This window comes from Centruroides sculpturatus, unplaced genomic scaffold (genome assembly GCF_000671375.1).
Source record: "Centruroides sculpturatus isolate CEXI.00-Female unplaced genomic scaffold, Cexi_2.0 scaffold393, whole genome shotgun sequence".
Taxonomy (NCBI): Eukaryota; Metazoa; Arthropoda; class Arachnida; order Scorpiones; family Buthidae; genus Centruroides; species Centruroides sculpturatus.
Window position 1 is genome coordinate 277,540 of NW_019384611.1, and position 27,548 is coordinate 305,087.

Here is a 27,548-nt window from a genome sequence, read left to right on the forward strand (position 1 = left end):
TTCCGGGATGAGATAGTAAAATAGAATTTTATATGAATAAAAAAGATCATACAGGAATATCATAAATTTGAATAATTTAATTTATTTTCTAGTAAGTAACTAAAAGTGTAGGGCCAATCTCACCCATACGGACACGTTAGGCTCAATTAATTTATGTTCTCCTACATTATAAGATGAAAGTAAAATAAAGTGTTTCATTGGGAGTTTTAATAATTATGAAAAAAAATACTATTTTACTTCTAAAGATGAAATAAAAAATAAACTAAAGTGCGATGAGTGATATTTACTTTCAGCAAGTCTCCGCTGTTAAATGATGCGCAAACACAATACATAGATATTACATGAAGTAACAAGTAGAGACTTGTAAAACATAGGTAATAATATGCAGCAAGAAACCTCAAAATTTCTCTCTTAGGCAAGTCTTCAAGATCCAACTTTTCGTATAATAAATAATGGAAAGAAAACCTGACATGGTAAATTATTATTGAAATGCGAGATTTCCCGGGATTTTCTCGTAGTGAATAAATGGCGAGAATCCCGGGAAAGAAACCCTAGTTTGAACCAATCTTGTTTGTTTTTCCACTAAATATTCCAATCACAAACAAAAAGAAATAACATTATTTTTTTAAAAATATGATGAATTTTATAAATTATATATGTACTATACATTTTAACATAAATATATGTACCAAATACAGTATAAGATCTTTTAATGTATAATATATATATACTATACATTAAAATATATATATATCTATACAGTAATACCTCAACTTACGCGAACCCGGAGTTACGTGATTTTCAAATCTCGTGGATTCGTCTTTTGTTTTAGCGGCACGCAGCTCTTGATTACTCACTCCCCCCACACTATTGTTCAGCTTACTTGTTCAGATGTGTCGTGCGGAATCAACACATAGTTACAATTTATTTTGTGTTATTTATTTCTGTGTTTATTATATATACGGAGACTCGAGAGACTCTATGTGGTGATTTCTTGCAACCATGAACGAATCAAAAGACGAGATAAGATTAACGAGAACATTTATTAGCTTACATACATCTGACTTGGATTTTACACAAATCGCGAAATTATACCCTGACTTACGCGAATTCGACTTACGCGGTTATCTCTTGGTCCCACCTATCGCGTAAGTTCGGGGTATCACTGTAATCTATAATCTCTGAAAAGAAAGACTACTGAACTGAAAGAAATTAATTTATAATATATAAATTAATTTCACCAATCTGAACAATAATATAAAATAATTAATTCAGATTAGTACTATAATTGTTCATCAAAAATTTTAAATACAGTGGATGATCGGTTAACGAAAACTTTCGCAAAAGATTTTTATGATCAGACAACAAACACATGTTTGGATAATGAACACTTTACTGAACAAACATAAAAAGAAGCGATGGAAAATAACAAATACCGATTGATTTTTCCTTGTCTTCAGGTAACAATTCAAAACCTTTCATAGCGCGGGAGACATAACATTGATGCTCAACCCGCTATCGATGGGATAGTATTCCTCTGAATTTTGAAGCTCTCTCTTGTAATTCCAGCTTTTTGTTTACCTTTCTGACAAATAACTTTTAATAGTCTTTGCGAGACTGTCAGACAGGCACTTGTTAAGTTTTGTGTCGGGGTTTATTTACGAAAGGTGAAAGTTTAACTGTTTTATCGGATATTTGTCAACATTTTAATACCAAATTTTGAATTTCATCCAGGCCTTGCATTTAAATAATTTTTTGTGGGCTAGTTGATTTCTGTTCTCTGAATTTTTGTAAGTGCTTTTCTGAACTTTTTATTTAAAAAAGAAACTGATAATGTTATGGAGCCTAAAAAGAGGAGTGTCAAAAACTGTGCTCACTGTAAAACCAAGTAAGAGATAATGGCCAAGGTAGAAAGTGGGCACAAGATGTCTGATGTTGCTAGGCAGTATGGCTTGAACAGGTTTACAGTAGGCACAATCTTAGCTATGAAAGATATATCAAGAAGTCTCAAACTGCTAATGGAGTAACGAAAATCACATCTGAGAAATAAAGGGCATTTTAGAGCTCATAATGGAAACTGATCTGACGACAGAAGAACTCCAAGAACTCTCAAATGAAGAATACCAAGAAACTCAGCAAGATGTGTTTTCTTTTGAAAAGAGGAAGACGAAAGAGGACCAATGTCGACATCTGCTACTAAAGATCCTTTGAAGAAGTGGAAGGATGGCATCATCGAAGTGGCATCCAAACCAGAATAAGGTTAATGGGGTTGGGGATCTCTAAAATTACAATACTACTAATTACTTCCGAAAAATCCTGAACAAAAGAGAAAAACAATTGACATTGGACATTCTTTAACCCCCACAAACGGAGAAAACATGACTAATAAAAATGCAAGACTGCATATACAGTAGAGTGTCATTTATCCGAATCAATTGGAGACTGGGGTTGTTCGGATAACCAATTGTGTACGAAAAAATATATTAACCTATCCCATCCTGAAATTTTTCTCCGTTGCCTGTCGCTTTGCGTTGAATTTTCGTCGATGTTAACCCTAACGTAAACTTTTAAAATAATAATCGTGACTATTGTATTGTTAAAAATTATTTCTTTATTTTGTAAAAACAAAATAAATTTATTGAAAAATATAAAAACAATAAAAAATTATACTTCAGAAGTTAATTTAGTATCAAAAATCGTAAAATATTTGAGTAGACAAAGATTGCAGTGCCACAGCACTAGCGAAAATTTAAATTTGCCAACTGGAATTCTTTCGGATAAACGACGCTCTACTTTATATGTATTTTTACTATTACATATATACTTTTTTACTATGTTTATTTATATGTATTTTTACTATTACATATAAATAAACGTAGTAAAAAAGTATATATTTTTTAATTTTTGGAGTCTCTGGAACGAATTAATCAAATTCCCATATAAACCTATGATAAATTGATAATCGGTTAATGAACAATTCGGATAACGAACAAAGTCTTGGAACAGATTATGTTCGTTAACCGATCACCCACTGTATATTTTTCCCAAAATGTTAAATAAGCAAGTATTTCATTACTTGGAAAATTAATAGCACCCAATTATGTTGGCACATACAAGTGGCAGTGTAAAAAATTTTTATTTCATAATTTTCTTATACCTTAATAAAAATTATACCTGAGTTATACTAATTTTCTGATTTGAGGAATTTTTGTCAAAACCATACTCTAATTAAACAAAAAAAGTTTAATTATCATTTCAAATATTAAAAGTTTTAGATAAACGTTACACAGGAATGAAGTATAGTACATTAAGTTTAATGATTCAATCTATTTTAAAGATGGTTTTTATAACTTTTGAATTACTTTTGAATTAACTTTTGATGGATTATAACTTTTGAAAACACACTACAGAATTGAAACATACATAATTGAGGAAACATAATTATAATTTCATCATAGTGTAAACAGATTAATGTCACATCAAAAATTTACTTTTATTTTGCCAATCTGCAAATATTTGAATTGTTATAATCATCCCAATAAAAATTAATTGTAAAGTTGTATTGACTTTCATTGACCAATTGACCATAGAAAATTATTTTATTGGTGTCTATTGGTTTAAATAATTTATAACCCTAGAATACTGATAGAAAATTCTATTGGTTTTATATATTGCTCTAGAATACCAAAATAAATTTTTATTGTTTTTTTTTTTTTTAACATCTGTGTTGTAGCACAATAGTACAGCATACAAGCAGGTATATCAGTCAAAGATTATTAAAGTTTTAAGTATTTTTCATATAAAAATATAATGAGAATTGTATAAATTTATAGTGTTTTAATATTGTGTATATCCTAAGTTAAAAAATCATGGAACATTGGCCGACTTGTAAGAGAAGAGTTTTGAAGAAAAATGTAACAAGTACTTGAAATGTTTCTAGTGACAAGGAGACTGAAAGTGCAGATACAAATGAAAGTAGGAATCCAGACACTAGCACTGTTTAAAATATTGAAAGAAAAAAGTTAACCCTTTATATTAATAACCAGTTTGAATTAAGTAATAATAATTATTTCCATGGTGAGAGACTTCTCTGGACTTAGTATTGAGCTTGGTCCAAAGAGATTTTTGCTGGAGGTGAAGATATTTTCGACAACTATAGTTGCACCTTGCAAATTGCAATGGTTATCAGTTTTATTTATGTTATTGATTATTGGACTAAGTCCAATGAGAACTGTATAGTGTATGGGAAGGCAAGGATGTTCCTTCTAGAAATATAAGTTGTTAGAGAATTTTCAGTTAGTCACAAAATTTTTCAAAATATTTCTAAAGTATAAAGTTCAAAACTTTCTACAGAATAGCTGAAGAAATTAACATCTAAGCATAAAAATGAAAAAGGAATAAAATAGACTTATAACAGGAGTCAAGAATTATTTTAAGAATATATATGATTAGCCAGCAAAAAATTGGAGCTCTGGCATTAACATTTTGCTCCCCACATATGATTCAAGTTTCATCAGATCTCAGACTGGTGTCAATCACCTGATGCTCTACAAAAATTATTCAGCTACCAATATTGAAAAACACCACAAATTGATTTTCATGTCATCTGTCTGTAAAAATTTTTAATTTGCTGTGTATTTCATTATTTTAAATTAAAAAGCTTTCTTTTATCTTCTTATTGATTTATTATTATTAAATTTTTAAAATTATTATTTATAAAGAATTATTAAAAATTACAATAAGAAAATGTAAAACATTGCAGGGATGCAAAAGGATTGAGTTAGAGAATGTTTAGTGTATATGTTACTGTGAAAGACCGAAATTAGAGAAAGTCAATATACTCTGGTGAATGTTGACACACACAAAATATGTCAGTGAAAGTTTGAATATTTGGTTATATTATTATACATTCAAACAATCGCTGGTGTATGTCAACAAGCACAGATAAGCTTTGGTGGAGGTCAAAACAACACCCGAGAAGCCAATGTCGACAGAGAGGCGACAGTCTATTGCAAATAATTTGTGGGTAGCTGGAGGTAGGACAAGGTCGTACCTCTTTTCCCGGCAATGATTTGGTGGAAACTGCCCACTTTGTCACTGGATGGCATTTTTGTTCTTTTGATCCCGTGAGGTAGGAATCGGTTTGTCAGGTCGAGTGGCGGTTGATGAGAGGGGTCGTCGGTAAGGCGTCGGTGATATCTGAATAAAAGACACCCTTAACAGATCAGTTCGTAATCATGTAATAACGTAATCAGTTCGTAATTTGTAAAGAAAAGTTACTTTCCATAGATGAGATTTCTTCTTAAGAAATATCGCTGAGAGAAGCAGCTGCAACTAATTCGAAAAGTGGAGGGCAAGGCTATACATGCTGTCATTGAAAAAAAGTGTTCCATGAATAAATGCAGTTGTAAAAGCAAGGGACTCTTTTGCAATTCAAAGTGCCATAACAGTTTAAGTTGTTGCAATAAATAAGATTGTATAACATTAATCACATAATTTGTGTGTAAGTTTATTATTGTATTATTTTCTTTAATGATTAAGAATGTACTGTTTGTTTTAGGTTCAACAGTTTATTTAAATGTGCTATTACTTAAGCTTTCTCCTATTTTCACATATTAAAATGTTGCATTTTTGTCTTAACATAATAAAAATATTTTTATTTAACATTCACCTTCAGTGCATGTTGAATGTCAACATTTGCTGGTGTAAGTGAGAAATAATGATATTTAGCAAATATTTTGTACATACACGAAACGACTGTGTGAATGCTGATATTCACTGGAGAATGTTGACATTCGTCAGATATCGGTCATTCACAGTAACATATAAAAATAGACATTGATTTAGTAAATTGGCTCATTCAATTCATTTGTTTAGCATATTTTTTTATTAAAATGTTTAATGTAGAACAAATATTTAAAATTTTAGTTGTTATTATTAAATTTGCCAAGTAATACATTTAATTAATTATAGGTAGTTTATTTCAAGAAATTATTTGTGAAAATTTAATATATTACTGGATCATCATTATTAATGTCATGTTAGATATTTTGTATAATTATATGTATTCCTATCCCCTCTGTTGTTGCAGATAATTGTTTAAATTTAAAATGACAGTTTTCAGTTTATATTTTGGTGATTTCCTATGAAATAACTGAATAACATTATATTTGAGATTGGAAGAAAACAATTTTATCTTTATATTTACAAGAGACTTTTGTATCAATATTTTAATACAGCATAATCAAATACTAATAAAATTTTTTATTTACAAAAATGAAAAATAATTGTATTGTGAATGTATGATCTATTATAATGCTTATATTTCCCCAAAACTAATTCTTAATTTTGAATTTAATATTACTAAAAATTTAGAAATCTTTATATTGTTCTGGATTAGAAAATTATTTCATAATTTTTCTTTTTCAAGAATTACAATGATCAGAACAATGTGAAGAAGTGGGAGAAAAGAATATATTTTTAAAATTACTTAAAAACTTTCCATAGAAACACTATAAGACAAGAAGACAACCATAATAAATTCCAGCACAAACGTTTGATGAAATTGATGGATGTTTTCAGCTTCGTTAATACACCAACTTCAGATCCAAATATCATAGACCTATAGAATTTGAAATTTGAATATTAGAATGGGTAGGTGTTTTATTTTATATTAGAACATCTATCATTTCAATATTCAAATGTGAAATTCTATAAGTTTATATTTGACCTGATGCTGGCTTATTAATGAGGCCAGAAGCATCCATCAATATCATTAAATGTTTGTGCTGGAATTTATTATGTCTTCTTATCTTCATAATTTTCAAAACTGGATTAGAAACTTCAAAGATAAACTCAAACTAAAATTAATTTTAATTAAAACTTGAATTATTATAGAAATTTATTCATAGTTTACATTTTAATTTACTGTTGAAATAATTATTAATGTATGCTATTTGCTTTAACAGAGCTTATGAAGCTGCTCTTCGGAATCACACTGGTGATGATTTATTGGAGATTTGGCACGAGTAAGTTTTAATTATGGAAAGTATAATGTAATAACATATGGCATATTATTATTTTAAAATATTTTTAATACATCAACCCATCATAGGAATTTTAGTTACTTTATAAATTACATGCCCATCTGAAAAAAAGAATACCCAACAAAAAAGACCAAAAGAACAATGCCTATGTCTTGATAACTTGTCAAATGTTTTTTTTCATATTATTGCTTGGAGTGTATTGCAGTCCCTTAACATTAATTCAATATCATCAAATAAATCAGTCTATGGAATATAAAAAGAAATAAACAATGTATTATTCAGTTGATTTGGCAAGAAGTTTAGTCCAACTTAGAAAAACAAAGATTATGAAGAATGCTAAAATATGGCAGTCTGGAGTAATGTCTCAATGGGCTATTTTTTTAATCACAATAAATTGTTTTTAATGCTGTTTAGATGATAAAGGTCATTCTGGGAGTGGGAGTGTACCGTTTTGATGATATGTTCTTTCAGATAGCATTCAATCACAATGCTATTTGTTTTATCTTTTTGATTAGAAAGAGTGGTCCATGTATGGCCAAATGCCATTCTAGGATCTTGTATACAACAATTAACTTTTTAAGTTACTGAATTATACACAAGCTTCAGCAGGCTTATCAGAAATAAGACAGGCCATTGCACTTGTGCAATTTTAGATATCTGTTATTCTCATCACTCATCAAAACTGACACTGGTGTTACGTCCTATCTATGTTTTTTTTTTTTTTTTGTTTGTTATGGAGTTTAGCCAGATATTTTTCATTGTGTTTTCATCTCTTATATTTCATTACTTATCCTACACATGCTTCTGATATTAGGGCCACCGTATTCTGGTTGTCCCAATTTCAACCCTTTTGATATTTTTTGAGAATCTACCCTATGAAGAATTATCTTAAATTGGCTTCTGTTTCATTCAATGTCTGAATTACATTAACTGCATCTTATTTCACACTTTTCCAATAGCTATTTCTGTATTTTTACTTGTAACAATAACAGTAAAAGAGTTCTTATTAAGGGAGATGTTACAACTCTCTGCACACTGGAAAATTGTGCAATATTACAAAAAATTCTGACATACCTGCCAGAATTCTGTGTATCGAGGAAAAAAATTTAAAATATGTTACTACAGCAGAAAACTACAAAAGTGAGAATCATTAGTAAGAATCTAAAATTAGAATATTTGCCAGATGTAGTCAGTAGCTTTTATAACCACTTAAAAGGAGTTTTGGGTTAACAAACTGAAATGCTGTGTCCTTCAAATCCGATGTTCACTTGAGTTCAAGAATTACTCAAATAATTAATTCTTTAACTCTGGTGAGCGTCTCATTTGAAAGACATAACATTTCATTTTTTTGCCCAAAACTCCTTTTAAGTGGTTATAAAAGTGAGAATCATTATTTTTTAGTTATTAGTAAGAAAATCAACACATTACATAATTTTCCATCAGCAAGAGTTTGAATCAAAAATGTTTTCAGTTTATTTTATTAATCTATATCTATATATATATATATATAAATATACGTGTGTGTGTCCCTATATTTCACTTTTCCACAAAAACTACACATCGCACGGGAATGGTGTTTGTATGTGGTGGTAGCCCCAAGTCTCCATTCATGCATAGAGGTGGTTGCGTCTCGATAGCTATAAGGGTGCAGGAGATATGAGGCTGAAAGTGGTTGAAAGTGGCTTTCTATTTCGAATGTTTTGTTCGAATTTTTCGAATTTGTTTGAATTAAATTCGAACATAAAATTCGAATATTGGTTTGATTATAGAACAATTGTAAACGTTCCAGAAACGTTGAAAATAGTTCGTTTGACTAAACGTAAAAATTCTCTAATTAGTCTGGAAACGGGGGACTTAATTCTTGCATTCTGTGAAAACGGGTAAGATTAGCTATAATGTAATTATCTTAATCTTCACTATCGTTACTTTTTGCCCAGAGAAGCGGGTCCTTGCAGCTAGTAATTAAAAAAATTAATAATTAATTAATAATTAATCTGTAAGATTATTGAAGGACAATTGCCATGCATTAGAAGAGGATTCCGAGTCTTTATAATTAATACAATTATTTTTTAATGTGGACTTGAACATTTTCAATGTTTCCAGTGTTCTTAAGCAATGTTTATCATAGACTGTATCATTCTTGCTTCATTTAGATTTGCAGACACCCTGGGCTTTGTTGCATATTGAACTAAAATGTTTGTTGGTTTGTTGTTATCTATGTCGTATTTCTATTCATTGATTCTGCATTTTAAAGATCTAATTGTTGACCCAATTTACATAAGTTGGTGGTTAAATCTTTCATTTGTTATTGGGATTGAATATACACTTGGTGTGTTGTTGCTGTCTATTTCATCTTTACTGTTGTGTAGCAATTTGTAGATTGTGGCATTTCTACAGAAGCATAAGCTGGCATTGAAATATTTAGTAGCAATTTGTTTATAAATCAATTTGAGTTTATTATCAAAGTCCTACAGATTAATTATTTATACATGAAAAAAATGCATAGGCATATGGAATTCCTATGGTTTACTTCATTGTATTTTTATTTTATTTTAAATTTTATTATTTATGTACTCATTTCATTAATATATAATTGTTCAAAAATATATATTTATGTATACACATTTACAATGTTTAAAGAAAAATGTTATACAGTAAATAACATCATTGAATATTTGAAAACATTCCAATTTGGGAATTTTGAATTGTATAATTTCAAACCTGATGCAGGTTTATAAAAATAAACCAAAAACGTTTGTGATACAAACTCTTTGTGGTAGAAAATTATGTAAGGTATTACTAGTTATCCATTTAATTTTCTTACTAGTTATCCATTCCAGTTGTAATTTTGATTTTTTAGTTATTTTTTGGATAAAACAGGATAGCCTGTTAATTAGAAAAATGAAAATTACAAAGTTAATTTGCAAGGACACACTTGACTATTGGACTGAAAATCTGTGGAATATTGCTTTAGAAATTGTACTCCAATGTTCAAATTTGTTTTATATCCTGACAACACACCTTTGAAGCACTGCTGGAGATTTATTGGGTAGTCAATTTTAAATTCTAGTAAATCATTAATCAGTTATCAACTAAGAATTCGAGCCCAGGAATTGAATGTGACAAAATTGAAAATTATTGTTCCTGGGTTTGACAATGTATCTATCTGTTCCAAATAATTTATAAAATGTTTATGTATATAAAATACTTTTCTGCATCTTTGATATATCAGTGCTATGTTTTTTACTGCATCCAGCTCAATATTTATTTCCTGCCATATTCAGATTTTAAATCTTTTAAAATTAGACTAATTTATTTGATTCACAGTCCTTTATGTAAACTTGTGGTTATTGCATTGTCTTAGAGTACATTGAAATTTGATATGTTTTATCATCTTGCGGTTTGACCATCATGCTCATCTGTTGTTTATTGGGCTCAAAGATGTTTTCCAATATGCCAACTGCACCATTGAAGTTTTGTTCTCCTCATAAGATTGGTTTAATTTCTATCAATATTTGGTAGACTTGAATAAAAGGCATAGTTTTATAACTATGCCTTTTATTCAAGTTTTTGTTGGATCTTGCCCAAATTGCTCCTGATCAGCCTTCCATTTCTTCTTTTTTTCTTTAGAGAAAAAGATTGTTCTACCAAACAAGCTGAGCTCAAAATTTTGATGGTCAACTCAACTCCTGTTTGTATTTAGAGATTTTTGTAATTTGAAATAGTCTTGGTCTTGTCCATTTTGCTAGAAATTGTTATTGTTTGTATTATTTTAAAATATTACCTTTTATTGTAATAAATTTCTTAATCTACAGTTCAATTGCTTAATATTCAATTGGTTTTTATTTGAATGCTCTCATTTTAATAATAGATAAATGAAAACATATCTGACATACTATGTATCTATTATTATTGCAGAGGTAATTTAATTTAAAAAATGCGCTTTGCCCATATTGGCTCAATGCACTGCTTGTCTGTCGAAACCTTAGCTCAGTATTTCCAAATAGCTGAGTTTTGACAAACTAGGGAGAAGTTTGTCAAAGAAAGAAAGGTTAAAATCCAACTGTTAGAACTGGATGTGACCATCTGCAACTAATCATAATACTTTTCCTAAAAAAATTCTTAGACCAACAATATTTACCCATATTCTGTAATATTTTAACTGACTACAATTGGTTTTTTTGTAACTACTTTGCATTAACATTATCAAAATTTGATGTTATATTTTTTTGGGGGTCATACATATTCAATACATATTTTTATTTGAAACTCAGTTTTATTTAGACAATATAATCATTTTTATACTGTATGTTATACATAATTTATAATTTAATCCAACTTTAAGTGAAACTATTCACTTAAGCTGATTACTTAATTTTCATAACATGCACTCATTCTATCCTCCTTTTTATAGAAAACATTTCCAATATTAATTTTTTTAACTAGACTGTATTAAAATTGAATGCTTTGTTATATTTATACTTTACTGTTATACTTTACTTTTATTTTACTTTATTATATTGCATCTTTAATATATTAAATGTTTGTTGAAGAATTTGATTTTCATAAGAATTTAAATTTATAGAAAGTCATTGTTTGTGTGTGTGTTTTTTTTTTAAGATATATTTTTTGGGTTGAGCAAAATTATCCTACTGGTGGAAAGGAAAGTGGAATATGGAAGTTACTTGAATCTTGTGTTATTGCATTTAATGATAAAGAACAGTATTATAATAATGAAAAGTATATTGAGATTTGGATTAAATATGTAAGTAGTAAACTAATAAATAAAATTATTTTTGACAATTTTATGACAAACAGATCTGTTTTGTACAATTTTCTAGGCAAATGCTCATCCTGATGCAATAGAAATATTTAGATATATGTACAGTCATAAGATTGGTTGTCAGCATGCAATATTTTATGAAAATTGGGCTTGGTCATTAGAGAGCATGGGAAATTTTAAACATGCTGATGAAGTTCTAACAGAAGGCATTCAACAAAATGCACAACCTGTGGTAAAATTAATAGAGAGACAAAGGTATGTGATTAAGATATGAACATTATAATTAAACATTAATGAAATAATAATGTGAATTCAATATTTAGGTAGATAATCAATTTTAAAATTGTATATGTGCTTGCAGGAAACTTCAAGAAAAACTAGTGAAAGAAATTAAAAAAAATTTAGAAATGCTTTCAGATGAAAATGCAGTTCAGGAATCACGAACAGCACTTGGCCTTTTAAATTTTGATAGACAAAACACAGTTCCGTTAAATAGAAGTGAAGCAATCATTGGTATTTATATAAAAATTAATGTTTGATATATTTCTTAACATTTAAAAATAATTATAAGAATTATATATGAAGATTTTTAATAGAATTTAAAAAATTTATTTTTAATGAAAGAGTATAGATCATATTAATACAGTATCAATATAGTGTTATGAAAATTATCGTTATTTTAATATATTGTAAATAGTGTAATACAAACAATACAGTCAAACTTAATATGTTCCACCGTTTTTATTTCATAGTTATGTATCCATGGTGGCCAAACTGTGCCTTGTGAGCTGCATGCAGCTCTTCTAGATCCTTACTGTTTCTCCTGTATACTTATAAAACTTCTTTTTATAAACTTAGTACATTCCATATTATACTTTTGTCAACTTTGGGTGTTCTTGTGAACTAGGACTTGTTACACTGAGGGAAGAGAAACACAAATAATTTTTAACTTGTAAGCACAATGCCAGCCTTTCTTTATTTCTAGGCTTATTACATCAACATTTGACACTTGACATTTGATTTAAGTTTCCTGACTATTATATAGTGCAGATGTTTCTAACTTATTTTTTATCACAGAACCCTTTCCACCCTAATAAAAAATGTTGGAACCCTGACAATAACAAATGTTCAAACCCTGCAGATATTAATAAATTAAAGCATATTAGGTAGCCACTTTACTCCAAAACCAAAAGTAAAACTACAATTAAATATAATCAAAATTAATTAATTAAAATTGAAATCAAATCAATTGAAAATTAAAACAATGTTTTTAAAAACCATTTAAAAGTTGTTTTGAAATTTTCAAATTGTAAATCAAATTTATTTTTAAATTTACATTATTTGTGTGAGGTGTGCAGTGTGACAGAACATTTTGCTTTTAATATATATACAGATTTAACAATTGTATTTTTATTTATATGTTTGATCCTTTCTAAGGTTATGATTTTTTTTTTTATTTTATAGCTTTTGTTTGTTTTATTGTTTTTATGGTTTCTATTACCTTGTTAATTTAAACATTATATCATGATTTAGTTTGTTCCATTACCAATAAATTGGTCCCCACTGTTTATAAAGCTATAAGTAACTTTAGCATGTGTATAGTCTCGGATCGAGTCCTCATATTGTCATACAAGGACTCAATCTGGGACTAGAACAATTACGCTTCACCTTTTAAATCTGCATTGGCACAGTCATACATCACTAGACTCAGCAGATTTTACTGTGGAGCCCCAAATTTTTAGTAGAACCCTTGACATAATGTATAATATACACAGTGATTGTAAGTGTAACCTTTTAACTTAACCTCAAACAAGCAACTGAAAGCTTAATATACGTTCATAAAGTTGAAGGAGTTAAGTGATTGACTAAGTAAACAGTCAGTCATAAAATACCAGTAAAGGAAAGGTGATATTTATTATAGAACATAAAACTTTAGTGTAATATTTTAATATATACTTAAAATGTATATATGTGAGATCTGACTCCCCGTTTTTTCATTTCCACTTTCGTTTGACCTGCATTTTGACTGGGTCAGTGGATGGTGTTCTTCTGATACTGAATGTTACGATTACAAATATATTTTTTGTAATTAAGTAAAGAAATAACATAATTTTTATTGAGGCAGAGGGCAACAGAAAGCTCAAGTGGTGAAAAGGTGATGAAGTGGAAAAACTCCACTTCCTTTTCTTTCCACTCGCAATACTCTGATAGATAAAACCAATCAAATATCCTTATGAATCAACAATCATTATGATGATTGGACTTATGTTAAAACCTTAATCAAAACATTTGATTATTAATGATAGGAAACTGTCAAATGGATGAAATTATCAGGTAAGATGAGTGAGTCACAATAATGGCCGGAAAGTATCAATAATTTGGCTGAATCGTCTGGTTCCTGACAGCTCATGTGAGCCGAACCCAAACAAGGCTAGAACTTAAACCACATTAAATCAAAGTGACTTGAGTCAATTCTCATGTGCTGCAAGTATAAAAAGGGCAAGTATAAATATAAAAACCAAGTATATCAGGGCGAGTGTCGAAGAAGAACAAACCCCCTACTAAACCCCCTATTCATTGCCTCGCTGGACTAAAGGAAAGGCAATTAAGAAAGTATCACTTTTGCAACAGTGCTGAATGAGATATTGATGTTGAAGTTTTTATGTAAACTCTCTCTCTCTCTTGGTTGACTTAGAAATTAAGTTAGATTTAGTCTTTAAGGAAGTAGCTACCCTCGAGAACTATCCATTTTTCTCTGATAAATGGAACTCATATTAATGTTATGTTGCCTTACTATGTAACTTTGTTATGTTGTCTCTGTAATCTCTTTTATTGTTTATATTAAATGTGTTAAGTTTATCTGAATGGTTGTAGTAATTCATGTATTGCTGACACCTTATCAGCGATCTTGCTGACCTTTCCACTCGCGTCAGAAAACGGGCTTAACCTCACGCCTTAACCTCCAATTTCTCACATATATAATACAGTAGAGCGTTGATTATTTGAAAGTCAATTATCCAAAATGTCAATTATCCAAAAGAATTCCAGTCGGCAAATTTAAATTTTTGCCAGTGCTGTGGCGCTGCAATCTTTGGCTATGTCTTGGGCTACTCAAATATTTTACGTTTTTGATACTAAATTAACTTCTGAAGTATAATTTTTTATTGTTTTTATATTTTTCAATAAATTTATTTTGTTTGTACAAAATAAAGAAATAATTTTTAACGATACAATAGTCTTCGTTAGGCTTAACATTGACGAAAATTCAACGCAAAGCTACACGCAACAGAGAAAAATTTCAATATGGGATAGGTTAATATGTTTTTTCGTACATAATCGGTTATCCGAAATATGAATTTTCCGAACAACCCCAGTCCCCAATTGATTCAGATAATCGACATTCTACTGTACTAGCTATTTTCTAGGAAAACAAAACTTAAGATTTTTCTGTTTCAGTTTCACATGAAAATGTAAATACAGTGACATAATTTTAACATTGTGTAAAGCAATTTAAATCATGCAGGTTTTAGGGAGGGTATTAATATCTGGTATTATAACCACAAAAACATCAAGAAACTTTTAAAACATGCACATGTGTTGTTGCAAGTAATGCATGTTAAATGCCTGTCATAAAGATCAAAGTGAAAAAACTGTTGTAGTGATCAATGTAAATTGACAGCAATTGGAAACTTGATTGACTTGTAGCACATGACCAGCTTGCAACCAACAATCAGCACATAGACATTCATATGGAAAACTTTGACCTTGACTATCTCAGACCATAGATTGAATTTCAAAATTCCAACTTTGCCATGACATTGGCCTTGCTGAATTGTACATATTTGCAAAAATCATGTTTAGTGGTTACTTTAAACGTCAATCTCAGACAAAACATTTTCTGACATGTAGAGTTCTACTCAAGAAATACAGTACTGTATATGATACAACTTTTCAATAGGCATTCTAGCATAGGATGTAATTCTCATGTATTTCTGATAGGCATTGTATGGCTTCTATCATGACATTGTTTGGCTAACCCTGATATATACTATATATGTTAGTGTATAAGTTGACTTTTTAAACTTCTGAAAAACTAGGAATTAATTGGGTATAGAATAAAAATTTTTTCCACAGAACAATAGATAAATGGAACAACACTCCTAACAATTGATCTACACCTTTTACCATAACTCCAGAAGGCTACAAATATTCAAGTAAAACTGTTTTCAGAATTTATTTAACAGAAATTAATATAATTATAAAACTTATATAAATAAACACTATCACACTGTTTTCAACAGTTGAAGTACTAACTGCATTACAGTACTAATTAAAGACATATTACTGTGTTCTACTGTCATATACTATATCTAACAAGTACTGTGTTGTGTAAAATATAGTTTATTGGATGTATTAATTTTGGCTCAAATGTCTTTAGCAGCAAATGTGATAGAGCAGGGGTGGCCAACTTTTGTATACATAAGATCTACTTTTTATCTTAAAAATGTGTCTCAATTGACTCGTTGTTGTAGGCATAGTCTAAGTCAGAGATGTGCATTCCACGGCCCAAGTTGCATAAAATGTGTATAAATATATCAATTTCCTAACTTAAGAAGTATGCAGCAAAAATTCAAACGTTATTTTTTACAACTTATGTGTGTGAATAGTTTTTCCTGCAACGAATTTAGTAAAAATTAAAACGAGAAACCGGCTAACAGACTCACCTTGAAACTAATTTAAAACTAACAGTGACTAATATTTAATCAAATATTTTTGATACATTACATTTACATTAGTTCTAGAAGCTAAATTAAGTATACCTATTCTTTTTTATAATTATATATGAATAAATAATTGTGATTTACCGGCATTTTCCCTCCTCTTTTATTTTGTATGTGGCCGGTGTTAGTTCAAAAGTTTTGAAATGCGGCCCTTACACAGAAAAAGGTTGCCCATCCCTGGTCTAAATGCGAGGGGGAGGGAGGTGTGAAATACATACTAAGTTTAGATAGAAAAGAAAAGCCACAATTTAATTTAAAACACAAAGAAAAGGTACTTACATTTTAAACAGAAGAAAAATTGAAACTCAACGTTGTCACTTTCGGGGACCACCACTTCACCCTTCTTCTCTCTACCGTGTCCCGACCTACTCTCTCTGTCCCTTCTTTTTTTCGGTTTTACAACCCTTTGTCTACATTTCTTATTCCCATTTTACAACTATATGCAAATGGATTGCATGTGGACCGACAAAACCTCATCTGAGGGAGAACGAGGAGGTCCTATATCACTACAGTTGCATTTGCGCATTACGTTCACGCGTTGCGTTTGGTTACAACTTACAAGTGTAACACATTAAGTCAAGACATCGCGAGCGATCGACCAAAATTGGTTTTGCAATCGACTTGTTGGCCACCCCTGTGATAGAGTAATAGCATGTAATAGAGTTCTTACCAAAATACTTTACTAAAGATTTTTAACAGTTGCTTATAGATTCTATTGTTTAAATCCATTCTTTGCATGAGCTACATGATTGTGTGTGTGTGTGTAGAAAAGTATTGAGGTTAATTGTGAGGTTCTTAAAATCGAGTCAAAATTACGATTGATTATAAAAATTCCTAAGTCGGGAAATTTCGAAGGTCAAATTGGATTAAGAGTTTGTGTTGGTGATGTAGACCAGACAGGAAGGAAACTACATACTTATTTTAAAATAAACGTGACACGATGATTAATGACGAAAGGGAATGTCAACCGAGAGAGGGGGAGCTTTGTTAAGGTGCTCGTATACAAGTATCAGGGCTACTTCAAGCACTGTATCCCTACTCCACATTAGACATCCGGAACCTCCCCAGCACCTGTCAATCTAGATCGAAATGTTATTTGGATATTATGTAAGTTGCATTTGTGTTAAAATAAACTGTTTTTGTAAGACATTTATCATCTGTCTTTGCCGCCATTACCCACATATGAAAGGACCATCACTGACATGCAATTAACTGATTGCCCCTAAAAGTTGGCTTCTTACTTAAAGTTGGCTGATGCGTATCAGTTTAAACCAGAATTTTGAGCTAAAAATCTGGCAATTGATTTAAACACCAACATATATAATACAAATACAGACTAGAAAAATATTTAAATTTTTAACGAAAAAGTTACGGAAGTTTTAGTCAATTATTCATTGCTTTTTGCTCAATAATATCTCCCATAAACTTAATTGAGTCATGTGGCACTGTCTCTAGAAAGTCTTCTTAAAATTTTAAAATACAGTAAGACCCCGCTTAACGCTGATTCAATATAACATGGTCTGCTCGAAGCCTAAAAAAAGTTCTAAATTTACGCAGATTTAAATTATCATGGCATTTCATTGATTCATATATAATACGATTATTTGCGAACACAAACCAATCAGCAAAAAGTGACAAAAAGGTATACTTTCTTTAAATCTATGTTTGTTTGGTGCAATTTTGGAAAAAATATAACATTATGGATGCCATAGGAAATATCAACTTCGCTTGGCAAGAATTAACTGATAAATGCACGAACGAAGTGTGGAAGAAGTTATGGCTGGAGATGTCCAAGAATTCTCAATAAGAAGAGCATATCGCTGTATCATTTGGTTGACCAAACTCAACCTAATTGATATAGCAGGACTAGGAGATATAGACGAGCAAGATATTTAGGAGTTACAGCAGGTTTCTGGTGAGAGCCTTACCAATGACAACCTTCAAGAAGTGGCAGAACATGGAATTCATGTGGAACTGGAAAATAGAGATTCTGAAAATGAAGAACCCAAAAAATTTCTCTACAGATTTCCTTAGTAAAACTTTCATAACAATAACCAAAATCATTGATCAAATTGTAGCGAATGATCCAGATTTTGAAAGGAGTACAAAAGCAAAACAAGACATTATGTATGCAATCTTCTGCTACCAACATTTGCTTAAGGAAAGAAAAAATGACAAATGAAACTTCGTGACTCTATTGCAAAAGAACAAGAATTTCAGAAAAGTCAGGATTTTCATCACAAAAAATGAACTTTACATTTCTGTGTGCATATGTTTGTGTTATTTAACATACTTTTATATTAATTTGTGTAATAATATAACTTAAAATTAAAGTAAAATTTGTTTATTTTTGGTCACGTGTTTTCCTATCCCTATTTACTCTGTTAAAATGACCTTGTTTAATGCTGTTTCACTTAGCGCTTTGTTATCTAGGAACGCATCCCCTGCGTTAAGAGGGTTCTTACTGTAATGTAATTTGGAAAATTTGATTGGTTAATTTGTATTTAAGAATGAACTTGGTAAAAAAAATATTTTTTTTTTGCTGTGGAAATGCTAACATGTCAGGTAACTTTATACATATGTTTAAGTATACATAATTAAATCATATTAATTTGCTGCAATGTTTTACAATTATCATTATTGCAATATATTTTTGTGTTCCTTTTTTCTTTGAGTAATAAAATTGTGTGGGAACACTAATGATCCATTTTTGTGCAAATTTCTGGTGCCACTGGCAAAAGAATGAAGTTTTGTCTGCTTTTATTGTACAACTTTGCCTTCCATGACATTCAGATTATATGCCTAGAGTGAGAAAAACCAATACAATAATAAAGTAAGAAGTACAAGAAAGAAATAATTAATTGAAGAAATTTTTTAAGAGCAAAAGAACTTGAGCATCAAAAGAACAATGGATTTCAAGATGGCAGAAAGCATAAAGACACATTTTGAAGCTAAATATTAGCAACTATCAGATATGGAAGTTTAAATTGGAGCTTCTATTTATTAATTAAAGTTCTCTGTGAAATTACATCTAAGGAAATTTTTTCAAACATTACAGAATTATGGATGGAAACAGACATCAAAGCTCATAGCTTAATAGGTTTACAGAATTAGTCTTAATATATCAGAACTTATTACAGAATTGTATTAGTCGAAGAGAATCAGCTAAAGCATATAAGAAAAGAGCTATGGCAAGAACCTTATGGGAAGCTTTAAAAAATATCATGAAAAGTCAACTTTAACCACAAAAATCTATTTATTAAAGAAGTTGTGTAAGGCTGAATTTTCATTAAACAGTAATATGGAAAGCCTGGAAGACAAATTAACAATTTTTGTATTTTCACTTTCAGAAGTTATCTGTGTTGCATTATATTTACATAGTGTATCTGAAAATTATAATAATATGCTAACAGCCTTGGAAAATTAGTCAGATGACAAATTAACACATGAAATAGTTAAAAGAAAACTTGTTGCAAATGGTGAATGGCATCATAAAAAAAAACAATAATTCAGTGATGATGAAAAAGCAATGAAAGTCAATAAATCAAAATTAGTGACCTCACGTAAGAACTTTGAATGTTATTTTTTGTAAAAAGAACCTGGATGTTCGAAAGAGACTGTAGAAAATGTCCTTAGTGGAAAAGCAAAAGGAAATCATTGGTAAAAAAAAAAATCCAAGAAAAATCTGAAAATGAAGAAATTGTGTGTGTGTGTTGCCCCACTGTATTCTCTAAAGATGATATTTCCACTATGGGTGCTTGCAGTAAACTTAATATAATTGAAATGAAAGAGAATAGCTCATGCTATTTTGATTCAGCAGTCTTAACATGTATTTGCAATGTAAGTGTATAGCTGATAGAAGAAAATTACAGTGGGAAGGAAAAGATCCTTTATCAGTTAAATTCAGAACAAGAAAGTTAAAGTGCAGTTTAAAAATGTTTTGTATATACCAGATTTGGATAGCAATTTTATCTCTGTATACTTGCAGATAACAGCTTTGAAGTGATATTTAAGAGAAATGAAGTATAGTTGAGCAAGATGCAAACTTCTAAAAGGTGAAAAAATTACTGGCAGTAGGGTATCCAGGATATATGGAAGATCTTATTTCAGAAGGCTTTGGCTTTTTTAGAAGAGTTTAGAAAAGGTGTTCTGTTAGAAACTCCAAATGTAAATAACCAGTTTTTGATACAAACATAAATATTAACCATAATGAAAAGGATGATATTGAATTAGAAAATGAAAACTATAGTATATACTGTTTTATCATAAGTAATATGACTAAAATGCATATTTTACATATTGATTGAAGTACCCCTGACCACTATCTAAGACATCATAAATAAATTTATTTTATAGTATTAATTTTTTACAAATTGCATATTTGTGCTTAAAATTTATAAGATATTTTAAAATATTTTACACACATATATGTGTGTGTGTGTAAAAAAAGATATATATATATATATATATATATATATAAATTTGATTTTATTATGAAATATTGATTTGTTAAAATGTTGTAATGAATGAAAAAAATTGAATATAAATGATTACTTTAAAAACTTCTCTCCCGGTTTGTTGTTGTGGATAAAGAGAATAATTATCCAGACCTTTCCATGCCACTACTGCAGAATTTAAATTACTGTATCAATTTATTTTAAATATATTATATTTTTCCAGGATATATAAAAATGCATGTAACTTTTTGATACAGATATAGCAATTGGATCTATTATGTGCAGAGTTTGTACAATTTATGAAACCATCTGAGGAATTAACTATTTTCTGCATCAGGAAATTCCAGATGTTGGAATTGCTTAATATAAAGCTATTTTGTTCAAAGAATGTGGAGTAACTTTTTAATAGACAAATATTTGCTTTTGGATTAAAGAGTTCAGAAATATACCTCAGTTAGGTAAACTTGCAATTGCACATTACATGTACCAGTACCTTCTAGTAATTCAGAAGTTGAAGGAAGTTTCTTATATTTTAAGATTTCTTGACCAGATAGGAGTTCCCTGACAAAACAAAAAACTTGGAAATACATTTGTGACTGAATTTCAATTATTAATGTGTCACCAAATTGATAATTGAAATTCAGTCACAAATGTATTTCCAAGAACAGTCAGACAAAAGTAACCTGGATGGATAACTTTAATACAAACCATTCTTTGGAAAAATAAAATCAGAAATCTTTGGTAGAGATGTGTATAAATCAAAAGACAATGAAAATGAGTTCTGCATTGTTAAATTGCTTATTTCTTAAGTTATTGGAAAATGTAAGTGAATTTAAGCAAAAATGCATATTTTCATGTGTATCACTGTGTAATAGGTACTCAAAATTTTTTGCATAATTCTGGTTGGCTTACTAGTCAATATAATATAAAACATTGTATTAAATGTGAAAACATTATATTATAACAAATTTAAATTCCAAATGATCATACTTTATTATCTATATATATAAAAATGGGGAATATCGCACTTCTGACAATCGCTGCAAGCGTGTAGGCTAGATTTGGAGAATCCTGCTTCTCGCATGGACAACTGTATGTGGCCAACTCACACTTCAGAAAATCTTCTGATTTATTTGTGTACGCACCAGACGGAAAAACAAAAAATATCATGTATCCACAAACACTCCAATAAATAAATAGAATTGAAACGACACTTTGAAGTGTTTTTCCGATGAAAATTAATAACAATAATAATTCAAAGGAAAACAAGAACAACGCTTACTAAGCATAAACATTATCATCCTAAATCCGCCACAGAAAGATTAACCCTTCCACGTAAAGATGGCAGACATGGTCTGATTGACATAGTTAACCTTCACTTCAAACAGATACAGTCACTGCGAGAGTTTTTCTACAGGAAACAAGAAACATCACAATTACATAAAGCATTAACTCTAGCAAACTCAAATAGCACACCATTAAACTTACACTCACATCACACAGACNTTTTAAATATATTATATTTTTCCAGGATATATAAAAATGCATGTAACTTTTTGATACAGATATAGCAATTGGATCTATTATGTGCAGAGTTTGTACAATTTATGAAACCATCTGAGGAATTAACTATTTTCTGCATCAGGAAATTCCAGATGTTGGAATTGCTTAATATAAAGCTATTTTGTTCAAAGAATGTGGAGTAACTTTTTAATAGACAAATATTTGCTTTTGGATTAAAGAGTTCAGAAATATACCTCAGTTAGGTAAACTTGCAATTGCACATTACATGTACCAGTACCTTCTAGTAATTCAGAAGTTGAAGGAAGTTTCTTATATTTTAAGATTTCTTGACCAGATAGGAGTTCCCTGACAAAACAAAAAACTTGGAAATACATTTGTGACTGAATTTCAATTATTAATGTGTCACCAAATTGATAATTGAAATTCAGTCACAAATGTATTTCCAAGAACAGTCAGACAAAAGTAACCTGGATGGATAACTTTAATACAAACCATTCTTTGGAAAAATAAAATCAGAAATCTTTGGTAGAGTTGTGTATAAATCAAAAGACAATGAAAATGAGTTCTGCATTGTTAAATTGCTTATTTCTTAAGTTATTGGAAAATGTAAGTGAATTTAAGCAAAAATGCATATTTTCATGTGTATCACTGTGTAATAGGTACTCAAAATTTTTTGCATAATTCTGGTTGGCTTACTAGTCAATATAATATAAAACATTGTATTAAATGTGAAAACATTATATTATAACAAATTTAAATTCCAAATGATCATACTTTATTATCTATATATATAAAAATGAATGTATGTGTCTGTCCTTCATGCATTACCACATTGTTTATCCGATTACCGTGAAACTTTGGGAAGTTGCTTAATACACTCCCGCGAAGGTTTCTGGCATAGTACATTTATCCTACGATAGAGGGCACGTATGTATACGAACATTTTACAGTGTGTTCGATCAATTTCAAATTGTGAAGACCATTTCCCCCTCCAAAAAATATCTCTACATATGCATTTGTGAACTGTTATTTACAATATTTGTAATAATTTTTGTTTAATTAATCACTTTATTTCAACTTTTTTTTTTTTTGCTAATTAGGTATTCGCTGGAACTTTGTTAAAACCTTAGCTGTACCCCAAACAACAACCGAAGTTGTAGAAGGAAATTTGCCTATTTTACCGATCTAGAGATCCCCCTTTTCCAAATTATAATATCAACTCAAAATAATTTAAAAAGACAAATTACAATAAAATGGTTTATTATCCAACTATCAGAAATTTCACATGATGCCAAGGAAGAGAGGAAGGAGCAATTAAATAATTAAAATTGCAAAGGATTAAAATATATATATATATAAATGGGGAATATCGTACTTCTGACAATCGCTGCAAGCGTGTAGGCTAGATTTGGAGAATCCTGCTTCTTGCATGGACAACTGTATGTGGCCAACTCACACTTCAGAAAATCTTCTGATTTATTTGTGTACGCACCAGACGGAAAAACAAAAAATATCATGTATCCACAAACACTCCAATAAATAAATAGAATTGAAACGACACTTTGAAGTGTTTTTCCGATGAAAATTAATAACAATAATAATTCAAAGGAAAACAAGAACAACGCTTACTAAGCATAAACATTATCATCCTAAATCCGCCACAGAAAGATTAACCCTTCCACGTAAAGATGGCAGACATGGTCTGATTGACATAGTTAACCTTCACTTCAAACAGATACAGTCACTGCGAGAGTTTTTCTACAGGAAACAAGAAACATCACAATTACATAAAGCATTAACTCTAGCAAACTCAAATAGCACACCATTAAACTTACACTCACATCACACAGACATGACACAACACATAAAAAGCATAGACACCATCAAGCAATCATGGGCTCGAAAGGCACTCCATGGCAGGCATCCTTATGACCTGGCCCAGGATTTTGTTGACAAAACTGCGTCAAACAGCTGGTTAGATCGGGGATGCCTCTTTGGGGAGACGGAAGGATTCATGATTGCCATACAGGATCAGGTCATAAATACTAAAAACTACAGAAAACACATACTCAAAGATACAACACTCACAAATGACACATGCAGAAAATGTCACATCATGCCAGAAACTATACAACACATCACTTCTGGTTGCAAGCTCTTGGCACAGACAGATTACTTACATAGACACAATCAAGTAGCAAATATAATACACCAAGAGCTTGCAAAGAAACACAAATTGGCAGACATCCACGAACCATACTACAAGTATATTCCACAGACAGTATTGGAAAATAACACGCACAAAATGTATTACGACAGAGCCATAATCACAGATAAAACAATTTACCACAACAGACCAGACATCACACTCATTGACAAACACAATAAAATCACATACATTATAGACATAGCCATTCCAAACACTCACAATGTACAAAACACATGCACTGAAAAAATTAGCAAGTACACAGAACTCGCCCAGGAAATAAGGCATCTGTGGAGGATGGATAGGGTGCTTATTGTACCTGTTGTTCTCTCCTGTACAGGTGTGATACCACACATGCTACACAAAAGCCTGGGAACATTACAATTGAGTAGAAATACATACATCACACTGCAGAAGGCCACTATATTGAATACATGCCATATTGTTAGGAAATTCCTTAATACAGACACTGTCACTGACACACACATTTAATTTTAGTTTTGTTTTGGTTGCTATGCCTTGACTCTGGTTTGGCATAGTACACAGCCACCAGTGTGTACCGAGTATAACCCACTAAACCCAACACATAATAATAATAAGGTTGAATAAAAATGATAAAATGTAAATTGAATTTTATCATAACAAGTTTGCTTGAATTTCATTTCTTCTGAGATCGCAGCAATGCGTGACGGGTAAGCTAGTATTTTAATAAATGTTAATGTATGGTACATGACAATGATTTTACAAAGAAAAGTTTTGTATTAGTTAGAGGTTTGAGAACCCATTTAAGTGAATGGCAATGGCAGTTAATTAAGTAGCATATGGTAACCTGTTGTTCTGGTGTTAAGTATGAAAATTCCTACATGAAAACCTCTGTTTAATGCATTAATTAAAGAAACAATAATGATCCTGGTTTACTAAATATTTTTCATATCCATCATATACACTGCTACATATTATAGATTGTTAAAAAATGAAAATTCAAATAAATCCATTGAGATTACAATTGTTTTATAATTGAAAATTATGCTAGTTATTTTAAAATGATTATATTTATGAAAACCAGAAAATGTATAGACGAGAAAATCATAGGATATATCTGAATGAAAATTAGATTGTACTAACCAAATTAGAAAGATAAGATGATTATTTTGTCATTATATAGTTTTCTCAGAATGGTTAATCAGTTTTAAAAAATTTTCAGTAAAAGGAAAACATCTTATCATAAATCATGTTAATGATGATGGATTTATTGTGCTCTCAATATTTTTGAATCCACAAAAGATTATCATGGGGGAAATAGAAATACCTTCAATCCATTTTTGAACTGTTATTATGTCTAAATTAGATAAAGGCAATGTCACTGGATTTTATTGCACTCAGTAATATTCTGTCAGAGTAGAAAAAAATTTCAAACATGAATTGGAGAAAGGAAGAAATAATTGGATAATTACAAATTAAGATTGTTTTGTTAGGTATGTTAACATTTGTTTATCAAAGTTTTCATAAGATTTAAAGAGCATGATAGAGGAAACTGTGTTGTCTTTCTGTGTCTTTCTGTTTCAGTATTATGCCTATTAACTTAGCATCCTAATATAATATAAATTTGTTAATGTTTTAAACATTATTTTAAAATCTTAATGAAAGTTTTGAAAATGAGATATATATTAAAACTATTTAATTTAATTATTTTACATTATTTTTATTCTTTAAGATATATATATATTTGTGTGTTTGTTTGTTTGTTTTCTTGTGAATTATAATGGCTTTTTTTTTTCTAGATGTATCAGTTAATATACAAAAATCGGGAAATTTAGATAAGAAAAAGAATAATAAAAAACAAGCATTTAATGTTTACAAAGATGAAAATACATGTGTAACAAGTATTCCAAGTCAAACTAAAAATTCTATTAAAATTGCATCTAGAGCTGAAAAAGTCAAGGAAAACGAAATGAAACCCAAGAAATGGTCAGAAGCAAAGGTAATAAATATAATGAATCCATTTTTAAAAATACTTTTAAATTTAAGTATTAACTTTAGTAGTTATAAATGATTAAAATGAAATTAATGTAAAGCAATTTTAAATATAAGTATAGAAGAAGAATGGTGAAGTATATTGATGTGCATTTTGGACACTTGAATAGATTCCCTCTCCACAACCTTCAGTTTATCAAACTGGCTGCTTTACACAATTTGGTCTTCTAAATTAAAATAATCTTGATGTCAAGGAGATTGCATTAGATACTTTTCTTTACATTGATGGTGTTTTTGATAAGAATGCTTTTGGGACCATCAGATATGCTGCACTTGAGCATGATATTATCCAGCAAACAAGAGCTAGATTGCTTTATGCTATTTCATCATACTGTGTTGCTTTCCCTTTTTGGAACTTTCCTGTGATCATCCATTTCACAAGACTGCTCTCAAGGTGATGTTTTTTTACTCTTGTTGTGGATGGTTTCTTAATATCTCTGGGTGTACAACCTAGAGATATTATGAAACCTTAATATCTCTGGGTTGTACACCCAGGATTATGCAGACAATATTGTTTTGTACAGGAAAATTTCCTAGTACAGGTAGCCCTCGGTTTGCGCTGATTCACAATAATGCCGCTGCATAATTCGTCGTTTCGAGGTGTAATTTCCCGATTTTACCTATGCTGGACTGATTTTCATTTCAATGTTGACATATTTACCAAGCCGCAACATTGTACATTCGTTAAAAAAAGATTTTTATTGAATATATATATTT

General features: G+C 30.0%; 1 protein-coding gene across 1 annotated transcript in view; it reads left to right on the forward strand.

Moving 5' to 3' along the window:
- LOC111625258 (mitotic checkpoint serine/threonine-protein kinase BUB1 beta-like) overlaps positions 1-27,548 on the forward strand; it is a 77,804-nt gene that overhangs the window by 5,215 nt on the left and 45,041 nt on the right. Inside the window, exons 2-6 of the mRNA XM_023368362.1 lie at positions 6,969-7,028; positions 11,667-11,811; positions 11,888-12,084; positions 12,191-12,342; positions 26,579-26,778. Coding sequence (XP_023224130.1) covers positions 6,969-7,028; positions 11,667-11,811; positions 11,888-12,084; positions 12,191-12,342; positions 26,579-26,778 — 754 coding nt within the window. The remainder of the gene's footprint in view (positions 1-6,968; positions 7,029-11,666; positions 11,812-11,887; positions 12,085-12,190; positions 12,343-26,578; positions 26,779-27,548) is intronic.